Source organism: Rissa tridactyla, chromosome 6, assembly GCF_028500815.1.
Source record: "Rissa tridactyla isolate bRisTri1 chromosome 6, bRisTri1.patW.cur.20221130, whole genome shotgun sequence".
In the NCBI taxonomy this organism is placed as follows: Eukaryota; Metazoa; Chordata; class Aves; order Charadriiformes; family Laridae; genus Rissa; species Rissa tridactyla.
In genome coordinates, this window is record NC_071471.1 from 11,150,384 (window position 1) to 11,162,721 (window position 12,338).

A 12,338-nucleotide genomic window follows, 5' to 3' on the forward strand; every position below is an offset into this window, starting at 1 on the left:
GAAACTAACATATGAAAAAGCATGCTGCTAACACATATGTGTAACTCAGACATGTGAAAAATAACAACAAAGCAAAATATGAGCATCTTGGCATCAAGTTTTTTTGATATGACGAAGACCAACAACTTAAAACTGAGTTTTACCTTAGTTTTCCAAACAGAAATCCCTGCACTTCATCAATAGGGTCATTTTCATCTATTACTGTAGCATTCACATCCATGCCTGTAAACACACAGAGAAAAACACTTTTATCAAGCTGTTCAGAAACAGCTCTCAACACTCATTTTGATTTGTTTAACAGAACTACACTGCAGTAACCAAAAAGAAGAAAGTGCAAGTTTCAGGCTTACTTTTCAACCCATATCCAAGAGACATTACTGTTACAAATGAACACAGTAACAGCTGAAATAAAGTCAAGTTGGATTACTGAGAAGGAAAAGTGTAAAATGAGTGGAAATCTAAGAGACCTAGGCATTGCAGAGGAATTCACTAGGGCCTAGGAGCCTTCAGGACACACCAGCTTTGTAGAATAAGTGCTAAACTTCAATTGTGAACACAACCCCAATTTTAGCCCCAAAATACATGATAAAAAATAGTATCTGAGTAAAGTCCAATTCTGGGCTTAAACATCAAGAAGAAATCAGCGCAAAAGACTCACGCGATCTCCTATCCAGCCAGCTCCAATCTAGATGGTTTATGCTCAAGTCTAACTAAAAGTCCTGACCTTTTAGATGAGCGTGTGCTTCGGGACAAGGCAAAGCAGCACAGGCACCAATAAATGACTGCACAGCCAGAACATCCACAGAATCCAAAGGAGCTGGAGGAGTACGACAGACCTCTCATGCACAGCTTACTATCTATGACTTATTTGCAGCTCATAGCAGTGCCAGTACAGTCTGTCCACTTTTTTAAACATTTTACGTCAATATTGGTATAAAACTTCACAAGTTTACAAATAACAAATCTTCCCCAGAATTACTTTTTTTGTCACCTGAAGAGACAAAAGCCTCCAACATCCTATTCTACAAACAATACCAGGGCTTTTGCGTGACATTTTGATGACTGATTAATGGAAAATTTCACACAGTAATAAAAAAGTTGGATCACCTCCTCTAGTATGTTAGTCTCTCTTAAAATTAAATAGTTTTACAAATAAAGACCAAAGGTTTTATGTGTCTATATTCTAGATGGTGGCAAAATATTCTGAATCAGACTTTAGATCTGTATCTAAAAACTGCTAAAACTGCAAAATCATGAAGAACCCAATTCAAAATCTGAGTTCTGTTCTCCACAGCATCTCAAACTAACCAACTAGCTAAAAGAATAATTTTTTTTTTTTTTTACTTAAGTCCAAGATAAAAGCAGGAAATTCTGATATGCACACACGTAAATAAAAAGTATACACACACACACAATTACCCTAACAAAAATAGTTTTGGCAGGTGCATGAGAGTTTGCAAAACACAGATCAGTGCTCTAAAGAAAGCAGGAAAAGCAAAAAAGAAAAATCATGCAGAATTCTAAGTTCTTGTTCCCAAAGAACAAGAACAGGAAACACATTCTGCTCTGTGGATGGATAAGCTACAGCAAATTAAGGTAGAGGTGCTTTACATCTGCAGAGAATCCGCTTATCTGGTAAAAAATTAGTTGCATTAATTGTGCCATTACTAAGATCTAGTCCAGAGTCATGACTCCAATGTGCCCAGCAGTGCACAAGCACAGAAGACAAGTGCCATGGCAAAGACACGTTTCATAAAGAACATAAACCCAAAGAGACAGGAAGAGAAGTGATTTCAGAGCTGAAGAAATAAGATCTGCAATTCAGACAAACAGTCATTCATATCAAAGGAAATACAAAATTATCTTTACAAAATTAAAATAGTTAAAATATTAATTCACCTTTCACCTGCGTATCATCCTTGGCCTTATACTCTGTACTTTTAATAGCCAGCTCCACACCATAGCCAGAGAGGTAGACTTTTTCTTTACTGGGATTCTGTAAGGAAAAGCAACAGTACAATATCGCCAGTCTTTGTTTTGATGTACAAATTAAAAACTGCCATTTCCCAAAGCTAAGAAATCTCAAGCTAGTACACATTTCAGACACAACCGGTAACGCGTAAGAGAGAAACAAATACAATGAGTGACTCTGCAGTAATGTGCTGTGATAATTATATTTCCTATTGTATTTCAACAAAGCTCTTTGAAGTTCAGAGGACAAAGATATCTCTATGGACCAAAACAACACTGAAAACCACCAGGCAAAAAGGAACACAAAACAATGTTTCCAGGATTCAGCATGCAAGCCGAGTAGAGCAGGAGAGACTCATGTCATCAAATCAGACAGAGAAGGGAAATGAACTTCAACTGTGAAGTCAACTCAAAATTCTTAGAGCTTTTGTAATTTAGAGTTAAACGCCAATCCAGTGGTTATGGGCAATTTAGGGGAGGGAGATGGAAACCAGGATAAATTGCGCTAGGGCTGGTAAGCGGTTCTGCTACAGAAACCACGCCTTTCATCTGAAAATGGTACTATAAAGTTAATCTCTGCTTCTCATAGGAAGTAACTAAGTGGTCTGACTGGGAAAGATCCAACTATCTATTTCCTACAATCTAATATAGGTAGAACAACTTTTTTTTTTTTTAAGATCAAACTCTGTAGTTTATCTGGAGTTTAACTCAGCATTTGTAAAATCAAATAATCCTCTTATTTAAACAGTTGTGAGATTTTACATACTCTGTATGCCTCCGCTACATGCAATAAAAAATAAACTTTTGAGTATTACAAATATCAAGCAGCAATGCATTATTCAAGTGTCCATTTAAAGGGAACAAACTTAGGCCATTTTTCTTTTTTAAAAGCCAGGAAAGCCAGGCCAGCTACTCTTTCCATGTCAAATACCTCTGTTAAAATGCGGAAATATACTTACAGCGATATAGTGTCTGAGCACGTAAGTGATTTCTTCTGCCTCAGCCTTTAAAACAAGCCTCCTATGGTATCTGTAGAACTCCTCTGAGCCAATCTCAGCGTAAAGTATGACAACAGGACTTTCGGGGTTTGACACTGGGTACTTGTGGTCCCCTTTGAACAAAAATGGCTTTGGCCTAAGAGTAAACATGGAAGATTATCACACTGTGGTTCACAGCACTTCCTCACTCAGTGCAAGATGCAGAATTTCTCATGTTTAATGGCTGTTCCTGTGTTCTCTGAATACATGTCAAGATATTCCCATATTTTATCAAGGTTGGCAGCGCTCAATGCATGTTGATAAAGCTTTGTTAAAAATAGACATATGAAAATGAAACAAGTAGCCAGATGTTATTTTGAATCTAATATGATCCTTATTTTAAAAATTAACCACTTCCCTTAAATTTTCAATTAACTTTTTTTTTCCTCTAATGGTGATTCATAAGTTCTGGATAAAAAAATAAAAGGCTAACAGAGCAAACGGTCCAACAACTCGAATTCAAGGGAACCCTGTCCTTGGCTTAGTACACAAACAAGAAAGTGAATGAGAAGACTATTTTCAACTTCTGTTTTTAAATTTTGTCTAAAATACAATGAAAAATTTAAAATATTCCCAGTGAGTCAGATGAATAGCATGTGAGCTATAGATGCCATACGTCTGCACATTGACAAAAACCACCTTTATGCCCACAAAAAACAAAACTACGAAGATTATTGTGAAGACAAACTGAAATTTAAGTTTGGTGGTGTTTTTTTTTTCCCCGAAAGAGGTATATTTTATAGTTTCTTTTTGTTACTAAAAGCTACAATCAAGTTCTGTTCTTGTAAAGAAATCTGAATTTTAAATATATTGTGTGGTGATAGTTTTCTTTGTTAATGCTGAGAAAATTATATAGGGAAAAAATTCTGTGCATGCTTCAAGCCACGCATGATATGATCTCTGCTATATTACCTATCATTTTAATGAGCAGCCCAGCTCTTTCTATTTTCCCTACATACTAAAGGCTTAACATATTCCTGAGAATTCCTACTGTCCTTCAACAGATTATTTCCAACTTTTCCCCTTGCACTTTCAAAGCATTCTTCCTCCTCCTAGCAGAATACCAAAGAGCAATGGATAAGCGAACAATCATTCCAATCTGGATTAATAAGAAATAAGAGTCTGCCACTTCTGTGCATTCAATGGACAGTATAAATTAACACTGAAGAATGTAGAAACTACTGTTTTATTGCAATCTCTGTACAGCAGTAAGTCTAACTAGGTTAAATTTTAAGAGTTATTACCATCTCTGTACAGCAGTAAGTCTGACTAGGTTAAATTTTAAGAGCTAATTCAATGATTCAATATGAAGCAAATACCTTTCTGAAGCTGCCTGTAAAAGGTTTCCAAGAGAGTCAAATTCACATGTCTTCTCCCCATGCACAGCAAAAAACAGGGCACAGCCCTTTGGTGGAGGTTCATCTGCTGCTATCTGTATTAAAACATTTGTAAGCAAGCAGGTTCAACACTTGCCCTCGAAACAAGTGAAAATGACAACAGCATAGCTCTGTAGCAATCAGTCGTCTTTGATTTCCTAAATTCTAAACTAGTACTTCCCTCTTTCTTACATAATTTAAATGCACAGTAAAAACTGAAAAGTTGAGAGTTAAGTCTTAACTTACTATGAATTTTTTTCCAGTCTATTATTATTAACTGTAATATTAGTTCCAGGTACAAAAAGCGAGGCTTGTAACTGTAGGGTTTTTGGTTGAGGTTTTTTGCATTACACATCAGAAACCCCTGTATTTGTTAAACAACAAATGATAAAATGATTCCAGATGAAAAAGGAAGATATCTTCTAATATTACTTAAATAAAGCACATCATAATGTGAGACAATTTGCAATGAACCATATGAATACCCTGAGTTTGAAAAAGAACAGAGAGTACAACAAACTTCCGCTTATGGGTTCTAATCGTGAGAGCTGCATATTCATGGATTACTGCCTTCAAGTAAGTACAACTGAATAATGGGAACAGCAGCAGCATCACAACTACCAATGGACCCATGGGGATTTTCCTCGTAAAAAAATCTTCACACATTTATTAGTGCAGCGGGCATCAAAGATACACAGACATACTGAAATCCCAATTCTTTAGTCTGCTCTAGACAGATGGACTCAAATTTGGCACTTGGTGAAATCAGTGTGTGTGTGTGTATATATATATATGCATGCTCTTTAGCTCAGATGTATGGAGCACTTAATCACTTTGGGATTTTTTTTACACTCTCAAATGTCTCCTTATGCAGCTCGATCGTTCCTAGGTAATTCTCTACAAATCATTTGAGGATTTCCTGTACTGACCTGTTGAAAAGCTTGAACTGTTGCAGAATAAGAGCGTAAAGACAAGGAAAACTTCAACAGATTCTGCTGCAAAGGTGACAGACTCTGGCAGGCTACTTTCAGCATTTCATGGTAATAATCACTAGCTGCAAAGTCAAAGTACAAGCAGTTATTTTTCTATACCATATTCTCACTGAAGAAGGGCTTTTCATCTTAATTGCGATTTATACTAACAGAAGCCCATGACGTTAATTGTAAATATGCACACAACCCTTCCTCCTTAATTTTCATTACAGCCAGTTCTGCAGATGGACGAGTAAACTTCAATACAGATGCATGAGAGCACGATTATGTACCTTCCTGAGGATGCAAACATAGGCTTGGGGAGGAGGGAAGCAGTAAAAAGCTCCCATTTAATTTCAGCTGAGAAAGCAAAACACAGAGAAAAAGCATGTATAACATTTTATACTTCACGTTGAAACAGAAACTGGCAAGTAAATCATGTTTCAGACTCACGCATCACAGCTTTTGTCAAATGGATATCCCAAAGCTTTGAGCACTTCACTGTAAAAACATTACTGAAATCAGTCCTCATTTGACTTGTACAATACTAACACAAAGGAAGACAAAACATTTGACTTTATTTTTCAACCATGTCAACTACCAGTCATCATCAAGAAAAAGACTACGACAACTTACCATCCTGTTCAGATGCCTTAATATTTTGACTGGCTTCAACAAAATTCCAGAATTTTTCTTGGCCTTCTTCTGATAAAAACTCACTGAGTAAGAAGAGAAGAGTTAGCTAGATCTATGAATTTTCTCTCAAGTTACAATTCTAACACTTTGTGAAGCTTTAGAAAAAGTTAGCTCCTATCATATGTTTACCTACATCAGGAAACCATATGTTACTAGAAAAAGCAGACCAGGAAAGCTGACAAACCAACCAACCCAAACAAATAACAGTCGGAGACCAGGATAAACACACAGTATGGGAAAGCAGCCTGTAAAGCACCTATTAATCTCTCGGAGACCACTGACAGACAACAGGGTACATGCTGGGACCTCTCCTCCCTACCGCATTTCTTTGCTAGCTATCTTTTATGAGAAATACACACTTTTTTTTACTTTGCAGTAACAAACCGTAGTTTGTCGGACTACTCGCTTTGGTGGGGTTTTTTGTTTGTTTGTTGTTAAGTGAGCAAAAGGAGAAGTCACAGCTTCAAATCATGATGTAATTCACCACGTAGTAAGCATATGATTAGGTAGGTATACAATGTGAGGCAATAAAAAAATTCTTCGAACATTGCTAACGGCACATACTTTATCATGTCTAAACTTGTAACATGCTTCACGCGCTAAAGGACGCTACAACACAAGATTTGGAGCCTACTAGCTGCCACCATAGCTTGCGTGTTCATTTCAACCAGTTCTGACCTAAGGGGATAAGTACTTCTTGAACAATGGGGTAATGAATTGCAGTGCCGGGCTAAGTAAATTGAACATCAGGAATGATTTTTACACTGCAGCACTGTATCATTCTGCAGTTCACCCTAAATGAACAACCCTACTTATCTAAAGTCTTTGAATATAGTGGTTAGGTAATATATCAAGCCTTTGGTACGTTATATTGATTATTTGCTTATTACTTCACAGTTTCTTAGGGTGAGCTTTTCCACAGCAAACACCTTGCATCGTCAAGGTATTTAAACCCTGGCATTAACACCTGAGCTTTGCATTTTGCTGCTTAAGGATTTTTCAGTCTTCAAACATCAGCTTCTGCAGAGAAGGTTACAGGAAAGTAATTTCACCTAGAACACACCTGTCCTACCACGCAAAGCCACGCCCATTTGAATGAAACCCATCGATGCCCAACTATTTTCATGTGAACCAATCTGTGACAACATGGGCAGAATTCCATATATGGCACCAAACCTTAAGCGATACAAAATTAAACACACGCACACAAAAATCTAGAAGTCCTACTTTGCATAGACATCTCCAAATTAGAATCCCACAAAATGAAATGATGGGGACTTCTAAAGTGCTAAGTAGACTGGCAGTGAAAAGACAGCATTTTACTTTCTTTTTTCTTTTTAAATAGCATCTTTAAAAGAAAAAAAAAAAGTCTTTAATACCATAGAAGAAATCTCCCCAGGCTAACTTGCGCAACTCTTAACAAAGCAGCTGACTTTAGACAACCAATGCAGAACTCACGTGAACAAAGTTAAGCTTAACTGAGCTAAACATACGCAAGCACCACTATGTATCAAAACTTACAGTGACCACTAAGTAAAAAAATCTTATATTATGGAATCTTACAAAACCATGCTAAACCTGTCTACCTAGTGCTTTGACCAAAAATTCGTAAGGCAAAAAATCCTTACTATGGAATTATTGTGACTAATCTTTGTTCTAGGGCACAATGAAAGAATTTACTAAAAGCAAAAACTACTACTATTTCCTTTAAAATATTCATCCCATCTCCCCCAGCACAGCAACGATCATGTTCAACCGTTATTACTGCCAATGAATTAGTAATGACCAGAATCCAAAGCACCATAAAACAAATGAAAAAGAGAATACACTAATTTATCCTCTAAGCATATTCTGATTTGTCAATTAAAAAAAAAAAAAAATCACAACGCACTTACCTTGTTTCAAGTACTAAAGGAGTTGAAGACCACTTCGTAGTTAGACATGTTGTCACAGCCTTAGAATCTCCTTTTACGAGTGAAGAGCTGAACCAGATTCCAAGAACTGCAATAAGTATTCCCATATTATAGAAGCAGCCTAAAAAAAAAAACGAAGAAGAGAAAGACGGTTTAGCATTATCTCTTTGTATAAATACAGAATCTCAAATATCCAAATATATTAAGGCATATTTTAAGATTCATTCATTTAATGCAATACATCAGCGAAATAATCATAGTCTCACCTCAGGTTACAAAATCAAAAATAATATGAAAACAAGAGAAGAGACAAGGATTTTGAGATCTGACCCCTGGACTGCAATTAAACCTAAATCAATTCCAGCTTTTGCTATGTTTATGCTTTCAAACAAACTCATTTCTGTTCTGGGACACCCACATCATATACTACTTGCTTTAAGGAGAGGTATTACAAACAGATCATATTTCTAATTAGGTGGAAAACCTACCCATCGTTTGTTTTACTGGAAGTAAAGTCACATTTCGTGTTTGCAGAGATACATCAGCTGGTGTACTAACCAATGTCGGAAGCACCAGGCACGGTTAAGGTTCCCTAGTCAGCCCTTTAGGTTCTGCTGGGTACAGCGGACTTCTCTGAGGAATGAAGAAACAAGCATTTCCTGGATGCACCGAGTGCCACTGACTTTAGAAGCTGAAAAATTAATGAAATAATGAAGAAAGACTTCAAATGATACAATTTACTGTGAGAAATGAGCCGGAGAGGGGGGAGGAAATAATTTCTTTATTGTCCTTCACACGTACTTTAATGCCTGTCCTATTCACCTGTGTATTCTCTGTCCTATTCACCGTGACACAGCTGAGTGGAATTTCCTTGCCCTCAGCTCTTAAGTTTACGGAAGGCTTGAATTCTCCTGTTAGCTTTCCATTATGGTATCCAAAAATTCAAGCATTTTTTCCCCCTCTGACACTTGCCCATTGCTCTTTCTGTATCTCAACCTCCTTTCTTTCAGAATAAAACCAGAAATGCCCTGCTAAAATATACGAGGAGCACCTTGCTCAGCTGCACATGACATTTGTTGTACGCAGCACCTGTGAAGCAGACAGATGGCATCGCATGACATGGAACATTTACAACTACCACTCACTGCGCGCAGAGGAGGAAGCTCGTTCAATATTTGTGGAGTGAAACCTTGGTTTCTGCCAAACGCAACAGAAAAGCCAAGGTTTGCAGCTCCTCCCAGAATCGTGTCCTTCTTATTCACTGCAAATTACACACAATAGTTTGAAACATGTAAATTAATATACTGTACTGCATTCTTATGATTAAAACTCCCATGCTACTCTCTGATGCCTGTTTTCCCATTCTGGTAATGATTGTAATAAAAGCCTTTTTCTGTATGAAATGAGGGGGGAGAAAAGGACGCATCTGTCACCTGACACCGGTTCAGCCAACTGAAAACCTGCAGATAAGAAATACCTACACTCCCTGAATAATAACAGCCATAAAACAAAGAAAAGATCAGTATCCCAAAGGAAAATAAAAGTACACTGTGGAGAACAGAAGAGGCAAGAGGCACAGGGATGAACATAAACGACATGAGGAGACGCAGCTGTGTTCTGTGTGAGGGGAAAAAAGCAAAAACCAATCTGAATTACAATATTTTGAAGTGGATTTTTCAAGACTCATTTGTTTTGCAAATATTTTTTCCTCCAGCTACTCAGTTTAAAATACAGCTGACTTCCGGAAACTCGCACACCCTGCCTTGGAGAAAGGAACAAATCACCCCGCAGCCGCGGGCCTGAGAGAGCGAGCGCTGGCCTGTGCCACGCACTGGGCAGCGAGTGGGCGAGACACTGCCAGAGGAGCCCTGAATCATAGAACAGACTCATGGAATGGCCTACGTGGGAAGAGACCCTTCAGATCGAGTCCAACCATCAACCTAACTCTGAGAAAACCCATCACTAAACCGTATCTGTCAGCACTACGTCTACCCGGCTTTTCAATACCTCCAGGGATGGTGTCTCAACCACTTCCCTGGGCAGCCTGAAGGGAAGGGCCAGAGCTGAAAAACCTGCTGGGGCAAGGGTGCCAAAGTGTCAGGGCCAGGAGGCTGAAGCAAGGGGTCTGACCGAGTATTGCAAGCAGTAACGGTCACCGCGATGCCTTTCAAGGCGCAGGTATGACGTTGCCGTGCTGTAAACACTGAAACTAACCCCAGGCGTTTAACTGAGTAATCCCAAATCACACGCTTGAACAGCTTCGACTAGAAATAATTTGTTATGGCTGCTCCTCCACATCTAGTATGCTTCCGTACAACCCTTACCCGCCACGCTACGCTCCCGATGCGAGGCACAAGCGGCCACGTAGCGGTAACGCAGACAACGCTGGTAACTCAAAGAAAAATTTAAAAAAACTTGGGATGCCCGTTCGTTAATGGCGAAGGGCCTTTAACTCCCCTCGGGCGCGGTCTCTGGAGCTCCCGGCCGGACCCACTAGCAGGGCCGCTGACCGACTGACTGACCGACACCAGCGGGGCGCGGAGCCCGTTTGAGGGGCCCGGCCGCCACCGCGCCGCTCCCCTCCGCAGGCCGCCCGCTTCCCCCCAGGACGGCGCGGCCACAACCGCCGCCGGCGCCCGCCGAGCCCCGCGGCCGCTGCCGGGCGGAGGCGGCCCCGCTCCCCTCAGGGCCGGGCCGCGCGCCCCCCGCCCCACGCGCGTGTCGCCCTGGTAACCGCACCTGCCCCCGGCCGCCACGCTCCCTTCCGCCTCGCGCCGCTCCCGCCGCTTCCGGGCATCGCCGCTTCCGCTGCCGGGCCAGAGGGGGCCGCGCCGCCATAGAGTTTTTGCGGGGCGAGCGCCAGAGCGTCACCCGGCCGCCATGGCCTGGGGGGCGCCGGGGGTGCCGCTCGCTCCTCCCGCCGCCCGTGCCCGCTCCAGAGACCTCCCTCTTCGCAGGTGAGGAGAGGCGCGGGGTGGGGACGGGCCCAGCCTGCCCCGTGCCGCCCCAGGTTGGGAAGCGGGTGATTCCGGAGGCAAAGGTGGAGGCGGTGTGGCTCGTTCCGCTGTCCCGCCGGCAGCCCGGGCTCTGGAAAAGAGCCTGGTTGCGCTGGGCGAGGAGCAGCTTCCCCGGCTCAGGTGTGTAGCGCGTAGGCGTGAAGGGGGCGTGAGTTGTTCTCTGTCGTTACGAGTTGAGGAACCTACCACGATTTATCGTCGTTCAGACAATTATTCTCTCAGCCTAGGAGCCCTCCCCATCCGGGGAAGGGGAATTGGGAAAAACCAAGGAAGCCCGGGTGTTGAGATGTAAACAGATTTAATAGAATAGAACTAAGTAATTAATAACAGTCAGAGAACCGATACTGATACCAATATAAAACATAAAAGGATTATCCTCACCCCATTCCCCCAACAGGAGCCGTGCGCTCTCTGCAGGGACAGCCACTGTGGGACCCTGCGAGTGCTGCGGCTGCGGGAGGAAGGGAAGGGCTCAGGGCTCTGGCACCTGGGCAAGGAGTTCTCTGGACCGCCGCCATCAAGGGAGAGAGCGAACTCCTCGGCAAACTTTCTGACTTACGTGGAATGTGCTGTTCATGGTATGAAATAACCCTGTTGGCAGCTTGGGTCAAGTGCCTGGGTCTCGCTGCTCCTCGTCCCCACACCTGGCAAGCTCAAAAATACTGAGACCTTGAAACCCGCACACCAGAGCTGGCTATAAAGTAAGTATTTTCACAAATTCAGACACTAGAGTCTCCTAAACATGCATTTTTCCCAAGCATTAGAAGAGACCTTGCTGAAAAGTAAAATTATCGAAAGAGAAATTAACCCTGTGTCACTCATTTATCCATCTTCTCTATACCATTTATGATTTTACAGCTCTCCCTCTGAACTGTGCCTTTTCCAGCCCAAAGACTCCACGCCAGCTCTGCGTGCCCATTCTTGGCATGCTCCGTGTCAGTTTAGTAAACTGACTACAAGTCAGTTTACTAAAATACAGTTGTTTTCCGATACAAAACCAGTATCTGTATGGAATCGTGTTCCAAACGGGTCTGGAGAAAGTGTCTGAGAGGGAATCGCCCCTGGCTGCAGCTGGAGAAACGTGAAAGCATTGTATGGTAGAATTCTGAAAGGAATAAATTATTAGTGGGGGGCTGCGAGGTGTCTCCTACTCGGGCACAGCTCAGCTCCGGCAGCTGGTGGGGAACAGCAGGCAGATGGGCCTCATGCTCCCCCCACCCCCATCCTGCTCTGGGCAGGGACTACAACACAGCGCTGCAAAAGGAGCAAATAACAGAACTCTTCATTTGTCACAGTTTTTCCCCGTAAGAAAATCCTTTTTCTTTATTCTGAAGCTGCCCCCCGCCCCATGTACACA

The 12,338-nt window shown here is 41.6% G+C and overlaps 1 protein-coding gene across 5 annotated transcripts in view; it reads right to left on the minus strand.

The window, feature by feature from the left end:
* Positions 1–10,787, minus strand: part of UGGT1 (UDP-glucose glycoprotein glucosyltransferase 1) — a 48,928-nt gene extending 38,141 nt beyond the window's left edge. For 3 of the 5 annotated variants that reach the window (XR_008467208.1, XM_054207424.1, XM_054207423.1), the window contains exons 1-8: positions 10,704–10,776; positions 7,947–8,085; positions 5,992–6,074; positions 5,314–5,438; positions 4,328–4,440; positions 2,931–3,105; positions 1,900–1,996; positions 144–222 (exon numbers count right to left, since the gene is read on the minus strand). Coding sequence is in view for 4 of the 5 variants with exons in the window: in XM_054207424.1 (XP_054063399.1) it covers positions 144–222; positions 1,900–1,996; positions 2,931–3,105; positions 4,328–4,440; positions 5,314–5,438; positions 5,992–6,074; positions 7,947–8,085; positions 10,704–10,761 (869 nt within the window). In the remaining variant the exon portion in view is untranslated. Of the gene's footprint in view, positions 1–143; positions 223–1,899; positions 1,997–2,930; positions 3,106–4,327; positions 4,441–5,313; positions 5,439–5,991; positions 6,075–7,946; positions 8,086–8,452; positions 8,656–10,703 lie in introns of those variants that run through there. The other 2 variants (XM_054207425.1, XM_054207426.1) reach the window with 2 other exon arrangements.
* Between the last annotated feature and the right edge of the window lie 1,551 nt (positions 10,788–12,338).